Source organism: Mustela putorius, unplaced genomic scaffold (genome assembly GCF_011764305.1).
Source record: "Mustela putorius furo isolate JIRA1106 unplaced genomic scaffold, ASM1176430v1.1 tig00000698_pilon_pilon_pilon, whole genome shotgun sequence".
NCBI classification, from domain to species: Eukaryota; Metazoa; Chordata; class Mammalia; order Carnivora; family Mustelidae; genus Mustela; species Mustela putorius.
Genome location: NW_025421449.1, coordinates 9,771,786 through 9,793,789, shown reverse-complemented (window position 1 = coordinate 9,793,789; position 22,004 = coordinate 9,771,786). Strand labels below are relative to the sequence as shown.

General features: G+C 58.7%; 1 protein-coding gene across 7 annotated transcripts in view; it reads right to left on the bottom strand.

Moving 5' to 3' along the window:
- Positions 1-4,014: 4,014 nt before the first annotated feature.
- Positions 4,015-22,004, bottom strand: part of ZMIZ1 (zinc finger MIZ-type containing 1) — a 233,348-nt gene continuing 215,358 nt past the window's right edge. For 6 of the 7 annotated variants that reach the window (XM_045083551.1, XM_045083554.1, XM_045083552.1 and 3 more), the window contains 12 exons: positions 21,640-21,717; positions 21,022-21,196; positions 20,232-20,373; positions 18,570-18,780; positions 17,351-17,456; positions 16,231-16,391; positions 15,263-15,330; positions 14,865-14,933; positions 14,164-14,408; positions 12,764-12,930; positions 9,377-9,634; positions 4,015-7,898 (listed from right to left, as the gene is read on the bottom strand). In XM_045083551.1, the coding sequence (XP_044939486.1) occupies positions 7,791-7,898; positions 9,377-9,634; positions 12,764-12,930; positions 14,164-14,408; positions 14,865-14,933; positions 15,263-15,330; positions 16,231-16,391; positions 17,351-17,456; positions 18,570-18,780; positions 20,232-20,373; positions 21,022-21,196; positions 21,640-21,717 (1,788 nt within the window). In that variant the 3' untranslated portion in view covers positions 4,015-7,790. The remainder of the gene's footprint in view (positions 7,899-9,376; positions 9,635-12,763; positions 12,931-14,163; positions 14,409-14,864; positions 14,934-15,262; positions 15,331-16,230; positions 16,392-17,350; positions 17,457-18,569; positions 18,781-20,231; positions 20,374-21,021; positions 21,197-21,639; positions 21,718-22,004) is intronic. The other variant, XM_045083555.1, reaches the window with a different exon arrangement.

The following is a 22,004-nucleotide window of genomic DNA, read 5'->3' as shown; positions in this document are numbered from 1 at the left end:
TTGCCACGGCCCACGATTGTGTGTATGCCCCTCTCTCAGGTCACCTCTCTCCTTGCGAAATAGATGGCCAGGCGTCCCACTCAAATCCCTGCCTAGTGGAAGGATTCCCTCTCACCTAGGCCTTTCCCTCTTGAGTGGGGCTCCCCCTGTGGCTTGCCCCCACGTCCTAAGCTGTTTCACCTGTGAACCAAGTTCACAGCTGATCATAATAGACCCTCTAAGTGGCAATAGGTATTTGCCAAGGGGGAGGGGCGGGTGCAACTCTCCCCACCCCAAGTCCTGGGGTCTCACTCCTTCCCTGTTAGGGGCTTGATGTTGGTGCAGGCCACCTGATGGCACAGAGTGCTGAGCACTTTCTGAGGTTCTCCTGCTGCTCCAAGAAGCCCTGCCCCGTTGGTCCAGCTGCGGGAGGTGAGTGTTGCAATGCTTCCTTCCTTTAGTGCTTTCCTTGGACTCTCACAACTTTGTTTCAAATCGCCAAGTAAGAGATCTGAGATTGTAATTTCCTTTCTTTGGTGAATCAGTGGCACTTAGCAACAGGCACTCAGGTCCATAGTCTCAACGCTTGTTCTTTCCTCCTACCTGCCACAGGCCGGCTGCACGGCCCCAGCGGACGTGGCCCCCTCCCCCTTCCCTGAGCTGTCACCAGGGACAGGGCCTCGTTCCCATCTGGTCAGGAACCGTCTCCAGCATCCTATCCTCAGAGGCTGGCTCCCAGGCCTGCTCCCACTCCCTGCTTTAGGTCTGGTTGTCTAGGAGCAGAGCCCAAGATGGGCCTTCAGATTCCTGTGATGCCCCGAGGGATGGCTCTCAGGGGAAACCTACAAGGGAGGCGGTGAGGCGGAAGACAGACAGGGACAAGGTCAAGCAAGCATACGGCTTTAGGGAGAATCTGGTCTGATCCACAGGGAAGACTCTGGAACATGCACCGCACCGCAGCAAAGAGGCTGTCCTGCGATTGATGTGAGCGCCCAGGCTTTGGCTGCGGGGCTTCCTGGCGGGGGGCTGGGGGGGGGTGGAGGAGTGGATGTGTTCCAGGCAAGAAGGTTCCAGGCTGCTGAGGGCAGTTCGCTGGTGGAGAGAGGCTGTGAGCCATGTTCGCCAGATGCAGGGGAACTGGAGGAAGCCCCAGGACCTAGTTGTGGCAGGAACCCATGAATGCGACAAAGAAGCCATGGTCAGAGGTGCTCAGGCAGACTGAAGACCCAATGGAGGGGGTTGTCATGGAATTCAAGAGAAGAGTTTCAAGGGACAATGGCCACCATCACACGTAGTTGTAAGGGCCAGTGTCCAAGAGCAGCCTGGATTTCAGTGACCAAGAGGTCACAGGTGGGCTTGTGAGGGGAGTTTCAGAGCACTTCTGAGACGGGAGCCGTAGGGCGTGGGGGAGGGTGAGTGAGCACGGACAGCTTCCCTGGCTAAGGAGTCTGCATGAGAAGGAGTGCAGAGAGGTGGATGGCGAAGGGTGGGGATGCGGGATGTTAGACCTCACCACGCCGGGCCGGAAGCTCCAGACCCGGGGAAGGTGCAGGAAAGGGGCCAGCTGACGGAGCCAAGGCCCTCACAGAAGAGAAAGAGGTAGTGATGTCAGAGGCCGGGGGAAGGGCTTGCCCTGACTGGAGAAGGGCCACCACATCCTTTGGGCCTGGACAGAAGAATATAAAATTGGGGAAGGTGAAAGTAGGGTCATGGGTGGAGCAGCATGGTGGTGGGGGGTGTGGGGGGGTGGTCTGGGTGGGGGTGGTAACCTGCTTAGAGTGAGGTGGCTGTGGTTGAGCAGGAGGCTGGCACACAGGACAGAATAAGGGACATGGGTGGATGGAGAGAGCGGAGACCATGCCCTGAGGTCTCGGGGGGGCTAGAGACCCTGATTTGTTCTGGCACTGACCTGGGGGACTGAGTAACCTTCCCCAGCAGCACCCTATGGTCTTATGTGGAGGGACGGTCATTGGATTCAGGGTGGGGGCTTTGTGGGGTGGGGGACAAAGGACAGAAATGCAAGATGATGCCTGAGCTGGAGGATATGATGTGTGGCCCCCGGTGGGGGTCCACCTTCCAAGCAGCCCTGAGCTGGGCCCTCCTCGGGCTCTTCCTGCAGATTTATTCGAGGCCCGGAGACGGAAGTGACCAGTCCTGGGAGGAGTTGGTGGGGGCGGGGCGGCGGGTTTCCATGCAGCCTCGAAGCCCCACGAGGCAGCCACAGGCCTGTGCTGAGCCACACCGCTGGCTTCAGGCTCCGAAGCGAGAACGCAGGGACGGTTTGCTTTTTACGTCAAGTTGGCGAGCCTACTGCCTTGCCTCTCCCTCCCCATCCCCTGCCCACTTCCTGCCTTGACGGCGATGGCATTCAAACTTTTTGTTTTCAACCACAACCCACAAGTAAGAATTAATCTGACATCATGATTCAGCAGATGCACACACACACACACTGCACAACAGCAAGGAATGTTTCACGGTCCGTCCCCACCCTTACTCCGGAAGCCTCCTCGTGCTCTTCTCCTCGCTCCCCTCCATTTCAGGAAAGGAGCGCTGGTCACAGCCCAGGTGGATTCCGCGGGTCCCTGGACAGGTCCTGGAGAAGCACTGCGCGAAGAGGGGGTGGCCCCTCCTCTAGGAAGCGCGTCTGCTCTCAGAGAATATGCCTCCTGTCCCTGCGATGCTGGCAAAAGGCGGTGCCCGCAGCTCAGCCGTGACCAGGATTCCTTTTTTTTTTTAAAAGATTTTATTTATTTATTTGACTGAGAGAGAGAGATCGCAAATAGGCACAGAGGCAGGCAGAGAGAGAGAGGAGGAAGCAGGCTCCCTGTTGAGCAGAGAGCCCAATGTGGGGCTCCATCCCAGGAACCTGAGATCACAATCTGAGCCCAAGGCAGAGGCTTAACCCACTGAGCCAACCAGGTGCCCAGGATTCTATTTTTAATGTAACTTCTCCTTCCCTCCTCCCCTTCCATCTCCCACTGGAGAAACTGGCCTCCCTGGAGAAGCCCCACAGGCAGGGGACTTCCGGGCACGCCGTTCCCCATAGGCAGTTCCATGGCTGCTGAAACCACGTACCCCTCATGCCCGCTGCTTCCTGCTTCCCCCCTCCCCCACCCCTCACACTTAGGAGACCTGCACACTCTCCTCACAGGCACGTCCACACACACTCCAGGGGATAATTTGGGGGCACCTGCTAGCCCCCTCTTCCTTCTTGGAACGTACCCTCACCCAGTCCCTGTGGAGGGAAGGCTTGGCAGCCACGTGTGTTTTGCTCCTGTGGCCAGGCCCGGAGCTGAGTGGAGTGGGGGCAGCACCCTGCTGTTGGGCTCTGAGAATCAGACTCACTTCCCCAAACTCCAGGAGGAGACTCGGGGAGGGGGGGGCACCGAGTTTGGGTCAGGGGCTGAGGCCACAAAGCAGAGTTAGGACAGTGGTCTGGGTAGGGGCCGTGGCTACAGATTCCCACCCAAAGCACAGTCACAGAGAAGAGGAAACCCAAGGTCCCCTCAGAGGGTAGGTGACAGGGGTGCTGGGGGAGTACGGTGGCCGGAGGGAGAAGCTGAGCCAGCCAGCCAGCTGGGAGAGTGGCTGAGTCAGCAGTATCCCAGGGTCTATGAAGCCTCACTGGGCTTTCAGCTCTTCATTCTAGATGCTTTCGACAGCACCCTCTGGGGCTTGGCACGAACAGGTTCCTGTTCCATAAATCTAGGAAATCCACAAGGGGCTTGTACTGAACCCGGCCAGCATTGCACACCCTCCGCTAGAACCCAGCTATCCCACTGCTGGGAGCGGGGCCCTTCAGCAAACTGGAGTCCTGCCAGAAGGCGGCTCTGGGGTCTGGATATGACCACCTGGCTCCAGTTCCCAGAGCCTCCTCCAGGGACGACCCACGGCAGGGGTGCCTCCAGCTCCACACCAAACCACCTGACTTGCTGTTTTTTTGCCGGGTGATCGGGCAGGGGGTGGTGGTTTAGAAGCGGAAACAAACAACCAAGCCCCTCCTTAAAATTCACAAAATTGCTAATTCGCCAAACCTTTGTTTTTTGTCAATTTATTTAGAAAACAATTAACATGGGCAAATGAGATACCTCAGTGTTACAACAGAGTATAGAAATGTCTAGCAATAGTCAAATAATTTGATCTTTAAATACAAAATAACCACATGAACACCTAATATACAGGTTTCATCTGAATACATATTTATTAGATAAATATTAGAGGTTGTCACATCATCTAACTACATACAGCTTTGCAAGACTAGAAATCACAATTAGTTTTCTGACCAGTTTAAAGTATGAAATGATTGCATTGTACATAGATGTACAAGACGATGACGGTTTCTGTGGGGGGGGTCACTTCAGGCTGCACTGTGGGTGTGTTTATGTGTGTACGTGTGAATCACCTGCAATCATGATATCAAAAAATTATACAAAGTATGAATTTGGTTACAATTTTCTTCTGAAATCCCCGTTTCTTTTCATTATTTCCATAGCACCCTAAAAATACACAGGTGGCAGGACTAGCACACTGAAGCTAAAGAGTACATGTAGGTAAAATAAAAACGAAACAGAACAAAAATTCCTTTCCACACAGGGTCAGAGTATATTACATGAGACACATGTGGAGAGAGACCTCACAGACGCTAACGAACAGGATCTAGTTTTTCCACGTTAAGATGGAGTTCCAAGCCTTTTTTTTTTTTTGTTTTGTTTTGTTCCGTAAAATAAAAACAATACACATTCCAAGGGAAATGAATGCATCTGTTAACGTGTCTCTATTTCTCATTTACATATGTACACACGTCCCTTGAGTCGCTGCTGCTGACGTCGTCCTGTCTAGGTGGTCAGGTCGAGGGAGCAGACAGGTAGCTCTCTGGGGGGTTTCGGGCTTCCGTGAGGGAGAAAGTATTAGAAGTTTCTTAAAAAATAAAATGGCTACAGGGAACATGATACATGGGTAAAGCTTCGAACCAAGGAGATGGGGTGATTGCCTGTATTCGGGCCTTCCCGCCTGCTCGCTGGTGCCCTGTCCGTCCTGTGGAGTGCCAGCAGAAATGCCTCTGCGGCCTGGGTGGATGCTTGTCATGGAGAAGTGGCTTGCTGAGGCCTCGTTTTTGCTGAGGTTACTTATGGCTCCAAGTAGTCGTCCAAAAGGATGAGGGAAGCATCTCCCTAGAGTTCAGAACCTCCCTGGCTCTGGGGAGGCTGTTGTCACCTGAAATCTGTCATCAGCCAGGCCTTTGTCCAGCCTCGGACACCTTTCTGCCTCCCTCACCCCCCAGCCTGGCTCCAAAATTGCTCTGGGGGGCACGTCCCCAAAGCACGGGCTTCAGGCACCACGGTTCGGGAAAGCTCTTTGCCCAACTTGCTGGTGGAGGTTCACGTGGGAGGGGCCCCAGGAAACCTGCCTCGGGGAACCAAGCCCGGGCTTCCACGGAGATGGTTGAGGGAGGGGCCCAGAGCCTGGGCTGTGGGGAGCAGATCGACCCTCTGGCCTAGAAAGCTGTGGGTAGGTTGGTGAGCCGAGTGGGGACACCCGGTAAGAACCAGCATGGACCCCAGGCCTTTTTGGGAAGAAAGTAGCACAGCAGGAAGCGGGAACTTCTAAGGAAGGCATTTAAGTCTGTCTGGGGCAGAACATTCCCAGATGGCCTACCACAGAGTATGGCCACCTTCCAGGGCCCTCAGCCACCGGGCGAAGACGACCACGTGCTACCTGGCACCGTCTGGTCCCCGCCAGCCGACTGGGGATGGCTCTGAACAGCGGGTGGCCTGACCTCACCCACCCACGTACTTTGTCCCTTCATCTGTACAGACAGCCCTGGTTTCTTTTTTGTTTTTGTTTGTTGTTTTTTAAAAAAAAGGACTCGGTCTTTGTTGTTGAGTCAAGGTATTTTAAAAACACCAGCAAAGGCTATAACCAGGTCATGAAAATGTTGAATATTATCAAAGACAATACTAAAATATTCACAAAGATATTTACAAAAGCAATTCTTAAAATAATTGATTTGCATACTGAACACCACACTGTCTGAAAAAACCTCGACAACGGGACAAAGGAAAAGGGGTAGGGCCCATGGCAGCTTTCCTACAGAGAACCTTGTGCCGGCCGTCTGGTACAGTGACTGGAAAATCAACAGCTAGGGCCACCGTTCTGGTCAAACCCAGAGGAGCGCTGGGCACCGCCCGCCATGGGGCGAGGGTGTAGGGGGGAGATGGAGAGTGAGACCGCGGGACAGTGGACGGAAAGCAGGAGGCCCCCGGCAGCAGCAGGGAGGGGCGCAACGAATTCACAGACGTGACCCAAGTGACCCGATGGCCCAGCAGCATCACAGGCCATGCGGCTTAGGGTGGGGGGCACAGAGGACCCCCAAACAAAACGGACGCCCACACAAGCTCCCCGGGAGACTCCGAGAGCGGGAAGCCGGATGGAGCGAAGCAGTGGAGGGAAAACCAGAGGCTGCTTCTGCTCAAGCGAGCAGGAGTGTGGGCAGCTGTGCAGGGCAGAGGGACACGGGGAGGGAGAGGCCGGCAGCCAAGCGGGGCACGGAAACACCACGGGATGCTGGCAGGCACATTCCGGCACGTGTGGTGTGACGGACCGGGGTGCAGCCGGGACAACCTGGAGCACAGGGACAGATGGGGCCGCCGGGCTAGAGGGACGCCCGTGCCTGGGGTTCCTGCGGATAAGCCCGCGCAGGTGCCTTAGCCCGGGCCTCCCCTGCCTCTCCACCTGCGCCCCCCCCCCCCCTGGCAGGGTGGACAAAGGGGAACGGGACAAAGGGAAGCGGGCCTCCCACATAACAGTCTGGGAGAGGCGGGTGGGGGCAGGAGGAAGGAAGCAGGATGCACGGAGAGAAATGGTTTGCTTGCCGTCCAAGTCCACCGTCCCTTTTCTCGGATGACTTCGTAGCTTAATCAAACTGTCATTTAAAAACAGGGAGTGGCTTGGAGCAACGTTGTTTAAGTTGCCGTTTCTATCAGGCCCCCAACTAAGGGCACAATAATTTCAGCTGGGTACTCTCTGTCTGCGCCGCCCCCCACCCCCAGGCCGGTGCCCCACCCCCCGACCGGCCTGAGTCCAGAGGTCGTGGGGCCAGCTGTGTTGTCCTGGCTCTGAGGAGGCCCTGACCCCCTTTTCCACCAGTCCCCAAGCAGGAATGGCACACCCTCTCTCAAACACAGAATCAGGTCCTTTTTCTCTGCTTTCTGAGAGAGGAGTGTTTTTACAGGGTATCTTGGCTTAGAGGTCAGGGGTCAAAGTGAAGACCTTGGCCCCTGAGAGAGTTCTCTTTCCCAGAGGTTTGTGCTTTTCTGTGGTGGGTGGTGGTGGTGGTGGTGATGGGTGGGCCGTTCTCACTGCCGCCAACCGTCACTGTTTCTCCAAGGCTTGGGGTGTGGGGGGGGCCTGCCTGGGTCTTGGGGTGCCCCTCTCTCAGGCTCACAGTCACTTGAAGGAGGCTCTGGGCCAGGAAGCAGGGAGGCAGGGTTACAGTCTAGAAACCGGAAGAACCTCGAGGGCACTGGAGGGTCGTTTGGAATCAGTACACACAGAGGGACCAGGAAGCCTTCGTCAGCATGTGCCCTCTCGCCCGGCCGGTTCCCCACCACGAGGATCATCTTCAGGGCCCGCTCTGGGCACGGGCACCAGCCCCACACAGCCTTCACAGTGCACCCTCCCGCCCCTCTGCTCTGAGAAGGCCGCAGCAGGGGCGGTCTGAGGGCATGAGCTCCCAGTGGTGAAGTGTGCGGGGGACAGACAGGGAAGGAGCCAGAGTGGGGAGGGACGGCCCCAGTGGGAGGGGGTGGGCTTCAGTTGTTCTCAAAGAGAGACAGGAGGTCATCGTTACTATTGCTCGGCAGGTCAGGGGGATCCAGGTACGAGAGGAGCTCATCGGGATTTGTGAGTTCTGGAAGGAGCTGGAAGAGAAGTACAGAAGCCCAGATGAGGTGTCCGCTGAGGGGCTGGATGGCCTAGAGTGTGGACGGCGGGGGCATGTGCCCTCTCTAGCTGCCGCCCGGGGTCCTGGCCCAACACCAACAGTGCTGGCTGTCCCCAGAGGCATCCAGGCCACAGTGCTAGTCTGAGGCATACCCAATGCTTATTCCCAGAGGGGTAGAGGGCGCCCCCCGGCCCTCCAGCTGGGAAGGCTCATGGCAGGTCAAGGGGCTTTCTGATCCCAGTGTGCCTCCAGCCCCAAGACCCTGCCCAGAGGAGGTGTGGGTCGCATGGGCCTTCCAGTCGAAACCACGTGGCTTTGCGCGTAAGGCCGCACGGTGCGGTGTCACTGTCGCCAGCCTACCTCCCTTCAAGAGCTCACTGCTGTCTGGTGAGCCTACTGCTGGAGGGCCGCACAGCACTGTCCTTCCCTGTGGCCCCCCAGGAGCCAAGGCTGCACACTGTCCCTACTTTCCACTGTGAGGCCCTTGGGGCCTTTTTGTCACACTGGGGATCCTCATGCACCTAAAAGCACCCCCACTGGCCTGGTCTGGGGAGGAGAGTTGGGTGAAAATCCAAGATGGCCGCACGACTGAATAAACCCCATTCACCGTAGAGATGGACGCTGTGGTGGGGGGGGGCGCTGAGGGTGACAGTGGGCCTGGGCCCGCAGACAGGAGGGGCTGAGGACAGAGAAGATTCCTCTGTGGGAATCTACAGCCCAGGGGTGTGGGAGGGGAGGGGAGGGGCAGGCACTGCCTCCCTTCCTGGCCAACCCTAGCCAGCTGCCCGGCCCCCATCACACGGAGCCTCTTTCCACCCCACTTTCCAGACCATTCAGCTCTCAAGGTGGGAGACCCCTGAATCTCAGTCACCCTGGCACGACCCAAGTCTGGTCCCTTCTCAGAGTGAGCGATGGAGCAAGCAGAAGCACAGGGCATGGACGACGCACGGACAGGAAACTGGACACAGACACACACCAGCGAGACAGACAGAGGGACCCTGTCACTCCAACCCTTCCCCTGCCTCAGGCCAGAGTGTGGCAGACACTGAGATGACAAGCTTGATGTTGGGGGTGGGAGTGGTCAGAAGAAGGGCAGGGGCCTTCCTGGGTTTCCTGCTGAACCCTGCCCCAGGGGGACTCTGTGAGGGCCTGGGGGAAGGTGGGGGTGGGGCAGGGTGGGGCTGCAGGACTGTGGCCGAGGGGACCAGGGGGCAGGCACTGGCAAGGTCAGGGAAAGACTGCTGGGACCCTCGGGGAGGCTTCCCTGTTGTGGGGTTCCCTGGTTCTGGAGCCAGGGGAGGCAGGCTGGCTAGGCCCACCCACCACCCACCCACCCCCTCACGGCTGCACCTCCTCCACCCTGGGCCTTGAGCCCTCAACACCCACCCCTGCTTTTGGGCAGGTCCCGGCACCAGGCCTAGCCCCAGGCCAAGGCCAGTGGTGACCCCAACTTACATCCAGCGAAGGCTCCGGCATGTCGGATGCTCCCTGCGCTCCGGCCTGACCCTCTAAGGCTGAGGAGGGGTTAAAGGTCAGGTCGCTGTGTGGATGGTTGCTGGGAGCGGCCTGTGGCGGTTGCCGGGGAGGCTGGGAAGGAGGAGGAGGAGCCCCACTGTGATGTAATGGAGGCCCTGACTGGCTGCTGGGGTGTGGGACGTGCAAACCTTGTTGTATGGAGGGATGGGGCTGGTCAGAACTGCCAGCGTGTGGCATCTGTGGAGGAGGAGAGAGCAGGAGAAAAGAAATGTGAGGTGACGAGGTACAGCGACGAGATGCCTGGAGAAATGAAAACCAAACAAAACCAGGAAAATAACAAACCCCCAAAACAAAGCCACCCCCTTCCAAAGCTCAACGCTTTGTTGTTGTTTTGTAGGGAAACAAACAAACAAAAAGTCCTCCCCCAAAACTGCCAGTCAGGGAGGCTGTGGAGGAGGCCGGGAGGAGGCCTCTGGGGCCGTATGCATCCGGGAGGGAGGTGGCCAGGGGCTCCGAGACAAGCAGACACTGACGGCAGGGTCCAGGCCCCTGCAGGCCCGTCTGCCTCCGTGGCCCGGACACCATCACCACAAGGAGCAGCAAGGGCGGAATGGAGAAGCAAAATGGGCATGTTTCCAGGGAGCAGGGGGGCGGGAGGGGTGCTGGGGGCAGCGTGGTGCAGAGCCCCCTGCGGGCCAGGGCAGCGGAGAGCGGACACGGACAGACAGCATGGGCAGGCGTGCAGCTCAGGGAGGGGTCTGCGCCCCACACGGGCCCTAGTTGGTGGGTGACGCTGGACACACAGGCTCCTTCCAAGAGCCCCTGGCGGCAGGGGCCGGTACCTCGGGATGAGCCCTGCCTGCTGCCCCGGGTAGGTGGAACCGAATCCAAGCCGGAGGAGCAGAGTGGGGCCTTCTCTGCATTGCCAGACCCTTCCTGTTGGCCGTCCATCTAGGCAGCGAGAGGCCGCATCCCGGGGGGATGAGGAAGGTAGGCACTTCTAGGCCTGGCCCTAGGCCCAAGGGCTCACTGAGTCGAGCAGGAGGTGCCTGGAACATGGGGCTGCGGCGGGCAGGGGGCCATATGCTGGTCTGTGTGCTGTCACAAGCAACCTCCCTTCAGAGCTCAGGTTTTAGAGCACAGATCCACACCCTCACCCCACTGCCAGGGCCCCCGACAAATCGTTCCCACCCTGCCGGCCCTGTGCTTGTCAAGGGGAGATGGACTCGACAGGCCGCGGGGGAGCACGCGTCTCCTGGGCCTTCTTGGACCTTCCTACCCACCCCCCAACATCCAGACCACACAGACATTTTGTTTTCCTCTGATCTCCAGACCCTAGTTCCTCTTCCTGTTTCTCCTGAAGCTGCCCCCAGGCCTTGCGCTGGGCCTCTGCTCAGTCCAGCAAGCCCCTCCAAGCTGGGACCGGACTGCAGGACCGTGGGACTGCATGGGGGGTGCACCTGAGATTGGAAGGACTGACAGAAGCGGGAAGGATGATCACCACACCAGCTGGTGACCCCCCCCCCCCACGGCTGTGGGTGCCCCATGGTGCCCACTCTGGGGGGCAGGGAGCGGCTCCATACTCCTGGAGCAGCCCAGCCCAGGGCAGATGGTCCCCGGATCTGCTGACACAGCCGCCGGCCTTGGCCCTGACAACTTGCTGGAAGGTCCCAGGGCCCAGAGAGGCAGGTGCTCTATAGGAACTGCTGGTCAGCCTACCATGGCTCCTGCAAGGGAGGGTCTCCATGAACCAGCACCTGACTGGAGCCTTTCGGCCATGCCCCGCACACGGGGGCGTCCTTCCTGGCAGGTGCTCAGCCAGGGCCAGGCTGCTATGGTGTAGGGCAGTACAGCTGTGACTGCACTGACCCTCTTGCACACTGTCTCTCTGGGTCCAGCTGCCAGTTAGCAAAAGCCCAGATATGGGGAAGGACAGTAGGTATCTTGGGACCATCTTGGGGCGGGGAGCTGTGAAGTCACCTATGGGCTTAGGTCCCGCTGCAAAAACCTCTGACGGCCCAGCTAAAAGAAGGCAAAAGAAAGCCTTGTTGGACCCAGAAGTACATGGCATCCCGTTGACATTTTCCGGAACTGAGAACTGTGAGTCAGGCTGTGTGGCACGTGAGTGTGTGTGGCGTGTGATTTGGGTGATTCTGGGGCATGGAATGTTGAGGAACGGGGGCTAGGAGAGAGGCCCCTAGAAGTCAGAAGCCCCATGGGGCAGAAAGTAACTTGCAAAAATGTGGCTGGAGCCCTGGGACAGCAGCTACATCTGACGTGGCATTCTGGAGTTCCAGAGGAAAGCTGCTACACTGTCCCTCAGTCTGTCAGCCTTCCAGTTAACAGTCATTCCTGCTGAGAGTCAGTGGCTCTGGCCGACAAGACAGCTTCCGGCAGAGCCAACTCCGTATGGAACACACCACCACCCAGAGGCCCTTCCAACCAGGTCACATGGTGGAAGATGGGTACCACTCCCAGGCCCCCCGTGGCCGCTCCCTCCTCCTTAGGGGAGAGACCAGGGACTCATAAGATGACTGAGGCCTGACTTCAGCCCTCAGGCCTCTGTGTTCCCAAAACCCAACTCCCTCCATCCAAGCACTGCCAGAACTTTTGCTACATTGGCACAAGGCTCGCATCTGTCTTGCTCACACTGGGTACAAGACCTAGCCCAGAGCACAGGCCCAGGAAATGTCTACAGAGTCGAAGAGAACCACGCAGTGCTCACGAGATGAGGACCCGGGGAACAGCCCGGCCTGTTACCACTGGTTGGTGTGTGTTAAAATGGGACAGGAAACAAGAAGGGAATATTCTCAGGCTAAGCAGAATCGCCAGCATTTCTTCCCACAGGAGACGGTGATATCCTGAAGATTCAGACCCCTGGGAAGCAAGTGCCTGGGTTTGAGACAAAATTCTAGATGGCCGGGGCTACAGTAAGTCAGCAGAAGAGTGCGTGTAAGTCAGGGAGAGAGGCTGTGGGGCTGGGGGGCTGGCGTGTGCAGGGGGCTGCTATGTGCAGTGGCGCGGTGGGTACACTTGGGAGGTGGACACAGGTATGTGTGGTGTGTGCAGATCGGAGACTGCAGCTTCCCCCAGCTGAGAATCCAATGTCCTGAGCAAAAGAGCCAAGTCCAAGAACACCAGAGGGCCATGACCCAACCTGGGTCAGGCCTCTCCCTCCCTCTGAGCCGGCCCAGGACCATTCTCATTCTCAATTCACCCCTTTCCTTGGGGGCAGCTAGGCAAATATCAGAAAGGTCCTCGGGGATGGGGAGCCCTCTGCTCCCATGAGTCGCACACAGAGGATGGGGACAAAGGGGGAGAAGACAGGGGGCGGAGAGGAGATCAGGGTGAAGAAGAGGTACTCACAGTTTCCTGCATGGGGTGGCTGAGGGGTTTCTCGAGGGCGGCCATGTTGTTGGGCATGTCCGGGGGGTGGGAGAGCTGAGGGGGCCCATGCATGAAGTCGTTCATGGACGTGCCACCAGGGTTTCCATGGGGGAAGTCAAAGTTGCCGTGGCCCTGGTAGTTGTTGCCTGGGGAGGGAACAAGACGGCAGTGGGGCTGTGTCACCCAGAGGAAAGACAGCCACGGGGGTGTGTAGGGGGGTGGCATATGTAAATTAAGATGAGTCCTGTCCCCTGAGGCTGGAGTTGGCTCCTGTGGCCTTAGACATCTGGGCTGGCTGGATGACAGGGCAGTGATAGCCTTCTCTGGTGGGCCTTAGCACCCCAGGACATGAGCTGGTTTACAGGTATGAGGGGACAGAGCTAGTTTGAGCAAGGGGAGGCCAGGCTCCTAAGGTGGCAGGGAGTGGGAAAGACAAGGTCCAAGTCTGAGCCTTCCATAGGGTCTGCTGAGCTCGATCCTCAGGGCTGTCTCCCACAGCCCCCACATGGTTGCACCTCAGCCGTGGGAAGACCCTGGCCCAGAGTGGGAGATCGGGATCTGCCCAGTCTGCAAAGAAAGCTGCTTCAGATTTGAGAGGTCAACATTAGAAGTCAGCTGTCTGGCTTCCCTGGCCACTGTTCTCTCTACCACATGGCCCCAATGAGGGATCAGAGGCCCATCATGCTGGAAAGCTGGGGCCTGCTGAACGCTCTGGGACCCTGCTATGTGGGTTTACCTCTCTGGGCTTCTAATCATCCAGAGCCCGGATGCTGTGAGGAGCTGCCATCCCCTGTGTTTAAGGGGGCTGGGAACTTTCTAGGAACCTAGGGCTGTAGGGTACAGCTTGGTCTGGGCAGCAGGGAGAGTGAGAGGTAGTGACGGTGACCTTGGTGGCCAAAGCCTAGAACTGCAGACCTCTGGACTCTGGACTCTGTGCCTGGAAGGATGGGAGTGTTGTATTGACAAGGACAATAGGATGTTACAGAGAAACATGGGAGGGCCAGGGGAAGGGCTAAGAGCTCCGAGTGGGAATGCTCTGTTGGTGGCCCCAGCAAAGCAGTCTCCAAAGGAGTCAAGGAGCTGTCTGTCCCTTGGAGCTTGAGGAGGCGAGTAGGGGAAGGTGGGAGAGGCAGGAGGCTGGCTCACGGGCAGCTCCTCACCCTTCCCAGCTGGGTGTTGACCCACAGGGCTGGACAGAACCACATGGGAAAGGAGAGGAGGATGGTGTTGAATGGGCCACTGTATCCCCAAGTCCAGTGACCTAGGTCATGTTTTGGGCATGTACATTACCACAACCCCCCTTGCATCTGCCACATGAGCCCAGAAATCCTGCGCCCCTCGTGGGCCTCCTCTCTCCCTCCTTGCCCAGTTTCACCCACCTTGGTTGCTGTAGTCGTTGGAGCTGGTGCCCCCCGGTGGAGGTGGGAGGGGGTAGGGGGACGGGCCAGGGCCCAGGGCTGCGATCATTTCCATGACGTTGGGCATGATCATCTGGCTGGGACTCATGGTCTTGAACCTCTTGGAGGGGATGCCATCTGGGTCATCTTTAATGTGTAGGTCTGACTTGATGGGGACTGGCCGCCAGCTGCATGTGGGGTCGATGGTGACCTCTTCAAACTCGGAGCTGGGGGGAGGAAGAGGACAGAACTGAGGTCCTGGGATACAAGAGGTTCCAGCTTAGACACACACTGAGGTGTCCCTGCCCAGGCCCCCTGTCCCCATTTTCGCCACACACTGCACAAGACAGAGATGTGGGGGACTTTAAGGGGTGACTAAGATGAGGAAAAGCTAGAGGCTGGGTACCAGGCAGCTGGCCCCAAGGCCTTCCACCCAGGGAGAGGCTATCCAGGGCACTGTATTGTTCTGGCTGAGTTTGGGACTTTCTGGAAAGTTCATCTGTCCCTAGGCAGAGAAGTCCCTGAGGTAGAGTCACAGAGAAAGGAGAGACTGGGCCGCCGAGTAGTCTGCCCACCTGGAGAGCGAGGGGTTGTCAGGAGTACCCCCGTGCTCATGTCATCCCATCCAGGCCAGTACCCCCACCCACCCTGCCACGTGCCCCTAGCTGGGGAGGCCGACTTACTGTTGGATGGCGTTCAGGATGCCCCACATGTACTGATCTACCTCCAGGCCCTCAAGCAGAGCAGTTTTACTGGAAAAAAGAGAGGGGGGCTTGGCCTTCGCTCTTGCAACCCCGGAGAGTAGGGGCAGAGCCCACCCCTCCCCACTGTGTCAAAGAGCCTCCACCTCTGCGATCCCACTGGAGGCAGAGACAGGAGGAGGCCGGCCTGCGACAGCCGGACACAAGAGGATGGCTCACAGCCCCCTTGCTCTGGGCTCCTCCGCTGGTCTGGGTTCCCCATTTGGCTTCTAGGCCAGGTGCAGGGGGCTGGGCCCGAACGCAGGGCCCGATGGAGGCCAGTGAGCTCCTCCGCTTCGAGGCTATGTTGGGGGGATCCCGCCAGGGCGGCCGTCACTCACTTGCACACAGGACACCTCCAGGTCCCTCTCTCGCAATTCAGCTGCAGGTACGACTCCAGGTCAAAGCACTGCAGAGGCCAGGAGACAGGCAGACAGACAGACGGATGAGAAGATGCAGAGATGCAAGTGCCGCTGCTCTCGGGACCTTTATGTGGATCTCCCAGCAGGGAGGGAAAGGGGTGCGGGGAGAAACTGGGGGCTGGGCCATCACCAGTGGCCATAATGGGGCCTTTTTGCTGTGCGAGCAGCGGGTCATCCGCTGCTCGCACAGCAAACCAGCCACCCCGAAGCCCTGCACGCATCACTCCTCACACTACTTGTGTGCCCGGTGGCCCTTGCCCATGTCCTCAGAGGAGATGTCCTGGCACGCCCGTCACTGACTCTGACATGTGATGGCCCCTCTCACAGCGGCCGGGGGCAGTGCAGACACCAACCTCCCCATCAGCCCAGCCCCGACACCCAGAACACATCCGGTCTGGTTCGTCAACGTGTGTCAGATAAATAGAGAGCCCAGACTCTTTGTGTCCACCCTATTCTCCCAGAGGGAAGCTCCTGCCCCACCATGAAGCTCCTTGTCCCCTCTTCTAGGATTCCTTCCTGAGCAGCTCCCCCATCCAAGGGAATCCCACCCACCCGGGCCGCCCACATTTGCACAGTGCTCTACTGGAGCAACCCAGACGGTGACAGTCCCTCGTTCCCTGGCCACTCCCTGAGCTCCCGCTGGGGGCAAGCTCCCGGGACACGGCAATCATCAGGCAGAAGTGTCCCTACACTTGGGCTCCAAACCAGCTGTGGCTATACGTGCAGAACTTTCAGCTGACACCCGACCTCTGTCAGGACAGGGACTAAGTCGGTTCTGCAGCTGCCTGGGAACCAAGCCCTGGGCAGACGGAGAAGATGCTCCAAGGACAAACGACGGCTGGGATGGGTGGATACGCCCACACTCTGCTACCCCTGGGAACCCTCACCTGGACGTGCTTGCAGTCGTGGCCTCGAGCGGGCAGCTGGATGCGCCGGAATGTGATGGGGCACTTCAGAGACACCTTGATGGCCGTCTGCTCCACGCCATCCTCCCCGTTGAGGGTCGTGTTGCCCGACGAGGCAGCCACGCTGCTGAAATTCCGCTTGACTGTGGGGCAGGAGGCACAAGTGGATGTGGGAGACACGCCCATCCCACACACATGGCACTCCCTCCTGGGGCTGGGACACTGCCTGCTTCTCCACGGCCCCGAAGACACTGGGAGGCCCCGGGAATAAGAGGTGCAGCCCGGCCTGACTGGAGGGGAGGCTTGGCCCTCCGGGCAACCTGGGCCACCCAGCACTCTGGGATGGCAGCCCCCACGTGCGATGTGTGGGAGGCATGTGTCCCCAGAGGTCACCATGTCAGCTCCCCAGTCTCTGTGGAATAGGCCCCGCCTTCCCTAGGAAGGGGGACTTCCTACCACAGGTGTGGAAACCCAGTCTGGCACAGCTCATGATGTTCTGGGTCAGGCACATTTGCTTCTGCAAGGGCAGAAATGGGAATGGACCCGATGCCTGGCGGGAACCAGGGGCTCAGGAGGTCATGTGAAGAAGCAGAGTGAGAGGGAAGGCGCCGCAGGGCACCTCCCGGCATGGTGCCCCTCACTAATGACCTGGGTGTTTCCTCCAAAGGACCTGACTCTGAGTCAAATCCCTCTCTCCAGCAATCAAGCTGGGGAGGCCAGTCGGGAAATTACCCCTGGGCCTCCCTTCTGCTGAAGATCCCCTTTGTCCAGTTCCTAGAGGTGATCTTCCAGGTGATCACCGCTTCCAGGAAGCCTGCCTGGCCTGTCTACACCATGGCGTTTCCTTTTAATTTGCCTCACTCCCCTGTGCTGTGAGCCCATTTGAACAGGCTAGGGAGGTCTCACAGGCCATGCTACTCTGATCATCCCCACGGCTCCAGAAGGAGGGACATGAATTGGGGATGGGGACTGGTGCCAAGGGGAACGTGGGCCCTGTGGTTTGTGTACGGAGCCCAAGGCGAGTCCTGGGTGGATGATGAACGTGGCTGGACAACGAACACGGGCTACGACTGGTTCTGGCTCCCTGTGCCCCCACACTTACTTTTTGTGATACAGTGCTCAGCTGGCAGGAGGCGCTTCTTCAGGAGGCCTTGCAGCACTGAGCGCACGGAGGGCCGGTGGACCAGCTGCAGCACGAAGAGGTGGGACTGCCAGAAGAGAGTGTGGGCTCAGTCCCCGCCCTATGGTCCCCCTACGCCTCCCTGTGGTCCCAACTTGTGCCCAAAGGCCCCTGAAGGCCAAGCACAGGAAAGGGTCCATGATCCATAGTGATACCACTTTAGAACAGGTCCCCTTGAGGCCCCAGGATGTGCCCTGGGACTGGTGAGCCTGGAGATCCAGGCAGGGGTCACCCCTTGGGACAGCTGCCTGGGGCCTGGGCTGACAATGAAACACCCCTGGCATCAGGTTATGGGACACCCGGCATCAGGACTGGAGCTGGCCTCACTTCCTGACCTCACTCAGCACTACCCCCCATCATGTGTTCTCTACCATTCCTGACAGAGTGTTATCCCTGTTTTCACTCCTCCAGGAAGCCTCCCAGGATTGTACACCCTCGAGAGCCTCTCCAGGCTCTTGATTCTGTGACTCCTGTCTCTAGGTAGCCTTGGTGTCCCTATGCTTGTAAGGGCAGGATCAGTGATTTTCCTTCTCCCGTGTCCCCCACAGAGGCCAGCAGAGTGGGGTAGGCAACCTACTTCCCCACATGTCCCTGAACAAGCCCTATGTGCAGGCCCTGATCTCTGGGGGTAGGAGAGTGGCTCAGATGGGGACCCAGAGCAGGTCACAGATCGGATGGACACATACACACTCGATTCTGAGACAGCAGGGTTGGGTGAAGAAGGGAGAAAGTTAACTCCAGACTTGATGGAGTGGGTCTGCGTCAAAGGTTGATTAGAATATAAACACTTCTTGTGAATGAAGCCAGGACAGTGCTGGTTTCAAGGCACACAGACCTCCACCAGCAGAAGACAGTGGTGGGCACTAGGAGGTGTCCAGGAGGAGGGACCCGCCAGAGGAAGTGGAGGCATGTGTATGGACAGGATGGGAGCTGTGGCAAGAGAGTGGGAAAGGCCACCTCTACGGCCAGAGCCTGGTGGCTCTGAAGGTTATCCCATAGCCCCAAGGGACCGCCGCACGTGTGCAGAGGCATGTTGCTGAAAGGTCACTTCAGTGGCTATGGGGATGGGGACAGAGCCGCGAGGACACGGCCGTGCCCCAGAGGGGCACTCCCCATGCCACGCCCCCGCCCGCACACTCACGCAGCAGCAGGCCGTGACGGTGATCTGGATGGTGTTGCGGCCCGGCTGGCACACGTGCTTGAGGTGCAGGGGCTTGTGGGAGGTCTTGTTGTCGCCGCGCTCGATGGTAAGGGGCGTGGCGTTGACGCTGACCTGCACCGAGGCCGGCCAGTTGGTGTTCATCTGCCGGTCCTCGTGGTGGTAGCACTTGAACTGCAGCTCCAGGTCAGACCTGAGGGGCGGGGCAGCACTCAGATGGTGCCGCCCATGGCCTGGGTGACCTGGCCACAGCCGAGGTCCTCGGGGCCGCGCGTCCTCCATTGTGACAGCTGCCCTCAAACTCCTGCACTCTCCTCTCCCACCCTGGACAGCCCCTCTCCCCCTGTCCCTGGCCAAAAGCCCTTCCGGCCACCCATGCTCTCTCATACTGTTGACTCCAGCCACACCCCACAGCTCTGCTGGTCTCCCCCAGACCCCTCCCTATCAGGGTGACTGCCACTCCCCCAGGATAGAGATAGAGGGACAGAAAGGACAGACACTAATGTGAGCAGACCAGCTGGGAGGCTGATTATGCCCAACCCAGACTCCAGCTGGGAGAAGCACCCAGGCCTGGGCTGCATCTGATTCAGTTCCCTGCTGGGTGCCAGACATACAGCACAGAAGATACTTGTGAACCCAGCAGCGACCACGTATGTGTGGAAACTACGCTGGCCAGGGCCACGGGATGCCTCCTAGGTAAGGGCACTGTGGTAAGAATGGACGGGTGAGCAGGGCTTCTGCACAGGGGTCTCTCCACCCTCCTGCCTGAGCACCTGGGCCCTTCCACCCACCCCAGCTCTGTCTGTAGCTCCTGCTGAAGCCTGCCTTGCAGGGTCAAGGCATTGAGCGAGCTGTGTGGATATGCCCAGTGCATATTCATCTTGTGCCTTTCAGCTGCCCATTGTTGGGAAGCTGAGAGACTCTGGTCACAGTGGTGGCAGGGCAGTGTGAGTCTTGCCTGAGGAAGAAGGACTGAGAGTGAGGACACCAATGGGTTCTGGCATCCAGGAGAACTAGGCCCGAGTCCCAGCTCTGCCGCTTGCTGGGAGAACTCCCTGTTCTACTTCACTGTCAATGGGAAAAGCACGGCCCACTGATAAGATCAAGAGAGGTCAGGTGTAGAAGGCAGAGAACACAGGGTGCGGCCTAGCCTGGACCTTCAGCCTTTGTGTTCTGGTGTGTCTGGACGTCTGAGCAGTGGCCTGGCTCAGTGGCCAGCCTCTGGCAATGCGTAGGGGTTACTGGTCCTGTCCAACCCAGTCTTATCCCTCTATATTCCTGCTCTAGCCTGAACAAGCCATGTTCAAGTTCCTCTTGCCAGTGGTCTTTGGGTCTTGAAGGTCTTTGGGTCTAAGCTAGCCACCTTTTCCTCTAGGAGATCATCCCTGACCATTCCCTCAGGCCTATAGTGAGCCAAAGCTGCTCCCTGCCCTTGGGCCACTGTACCTGCCAAGGCCTGCCTGCAGGTTCCCCATGACATCCCCCAGACCCTGCCCAGAGCGGGGCCCAGTCAGTGAGGCCAAGCAGGTGAAGGCAGCAGGCAGAGGCTGCTACTGCCCGCTCAGGGCAATGCCCGGCCAGGGAGGTCACCAGCAGAGGCCTCTCCCGCCCAACTTGGACCTGGGCCCCCAGCACGACACTCACCTCCACATCAGCGTCTGATGGACCGTGGGCCGCAGGTGAAAGACGTGGTTGCTGACGGCCAGGTTGTGCTCGAGGCGGAAGGGCTCCAGCACCACGCCATCCCGCACCGGGAACGTGAGCCGCAGCTCGTCGTTGTGGTTGGCTGGGCAGGAGAGCCGCAGGTGAGCCGCTCGCCCGTGCCACCGTGGGCACGGACAAGTGTGGGCTCAGGGGAGGTGGGTGGAGCTCGCGTCCCCACATGACATACACTTCTGGCTCTAGGCTCCTGACACTGCGCAGGTGTGTGTGTAAACATGGCCAGAGAAGCTGGGACCGTGCAGGTGGGTGTGTAAGCACGGCCACAGAAGCTGGGATTGTGCAGATGTGTGTGTAAACACGGCCACAGAAGCTGGGCTATCCGCCTGTGTGCAAACCAGGGAGCCCACTGCTTCTCCAAGTCTGCCCCATGCCATCCCCACGATCCCTGCATCTCTTGTCCCCCTCATCTTGGCGCTATTTTCCTCTGGCCCCACCTACTCCCTATTCTGGAAGCCCCAGGCTCCTCCACCCAGCTCTTCTCCAAGGCTGGGAGCTGCTTTTGCTTCCTGCCTCCAGCGGCTCAGGGCTGTGGGTGGCCCAGAACCACCCCAAATTTCCCTTGTGGGTGGGGCTTACCTGCGTCAAAGCCCTTCTGCCCTTTCCACATGCCCAGCCCCCACAGGCAGTGCAACATCTAAGCCCCCTGGCTCCTGGCCCTCCTTAGGGCCCTAGGGGGAGCTGGCCGGACAGAGGGAGAAGGTGGGGCACTCACCTGGAGGTGGCGGCAGAGCGCTCATATTTGGCTTGATGTCAGGTGGGAAGGGTGGTTTAACATCTTGGCTGGGGGACAGGTATGGGGGGATGCTGCTCCCGGGGGTCATTGGGGGCGTGGGGTTCCCTGGAACAGGTGAGTGGGGGTAATTTGCCACAGGAACTGGCCTGGGAGGCTGGAGGGAAAGAGAAACCACACATAGGTTATGGGGTCACAGGGATGGGAGGGACTATGGCTCTGGATGTATACCCCACCCACCCGGTTGTCCTGGGGCTGTAGTCCCTGCTCCCCGAAGGGTGGAGAGCCAGTCCCCCTGGAAATCCCTCCATCCTGGCCAGCACTTGGGTCTCTGGCTGCCTATGTCATCACTCCAGCCCAGCGCGGTCCTCAGATGGAGCTGAGCCTGCAGGACCCCGGGAAATTGGCTCCCTAGGAGCCCTTCTCCCTTCTGCTCTTAGTCCTTACCCTGCCCCACCTGCCTGGACCTGTGGTTTCTGTCTGGGCATCACTGCTCCCAGGAGCTGAGGACTAGGGAGTACAGCCCCACCCATGGGCTTCAGGTGGGAACGGCCAGGCCCCTTAGACACACAAATACACCAGATCAAAAGTGGAACGTACCCTGTTGACATTCCCTTGGCTGTAGTTACTGTAGCTGCTTCCCGAGAAGGTGTTATTTTGTCCATTAAATTGCTCTGGCTGTTAATGCAAGACACATGATGTGGTGAGAGTGGAAGGTGGAGAAGCTACCAGAAGCCTGCTTTCTCTCCCAATATGAAAACTGGCCAGGAGTACAATACAGGGGATGCTGATGAGGCCCATCCAGTGCTGGGGTGCGGAGTGGGACCCCCAAGGGGTAGGGCAGGTCACCCCCTCCCCATCCCGGAACAGAATTTCCTCTCTCTCTGTCCACAGCTAGTGATACAGCAAGAGTTCACAAAAACAGAAACACCCAGAATGCTGAAGTTGGAGTGGTGGCTGGGTGG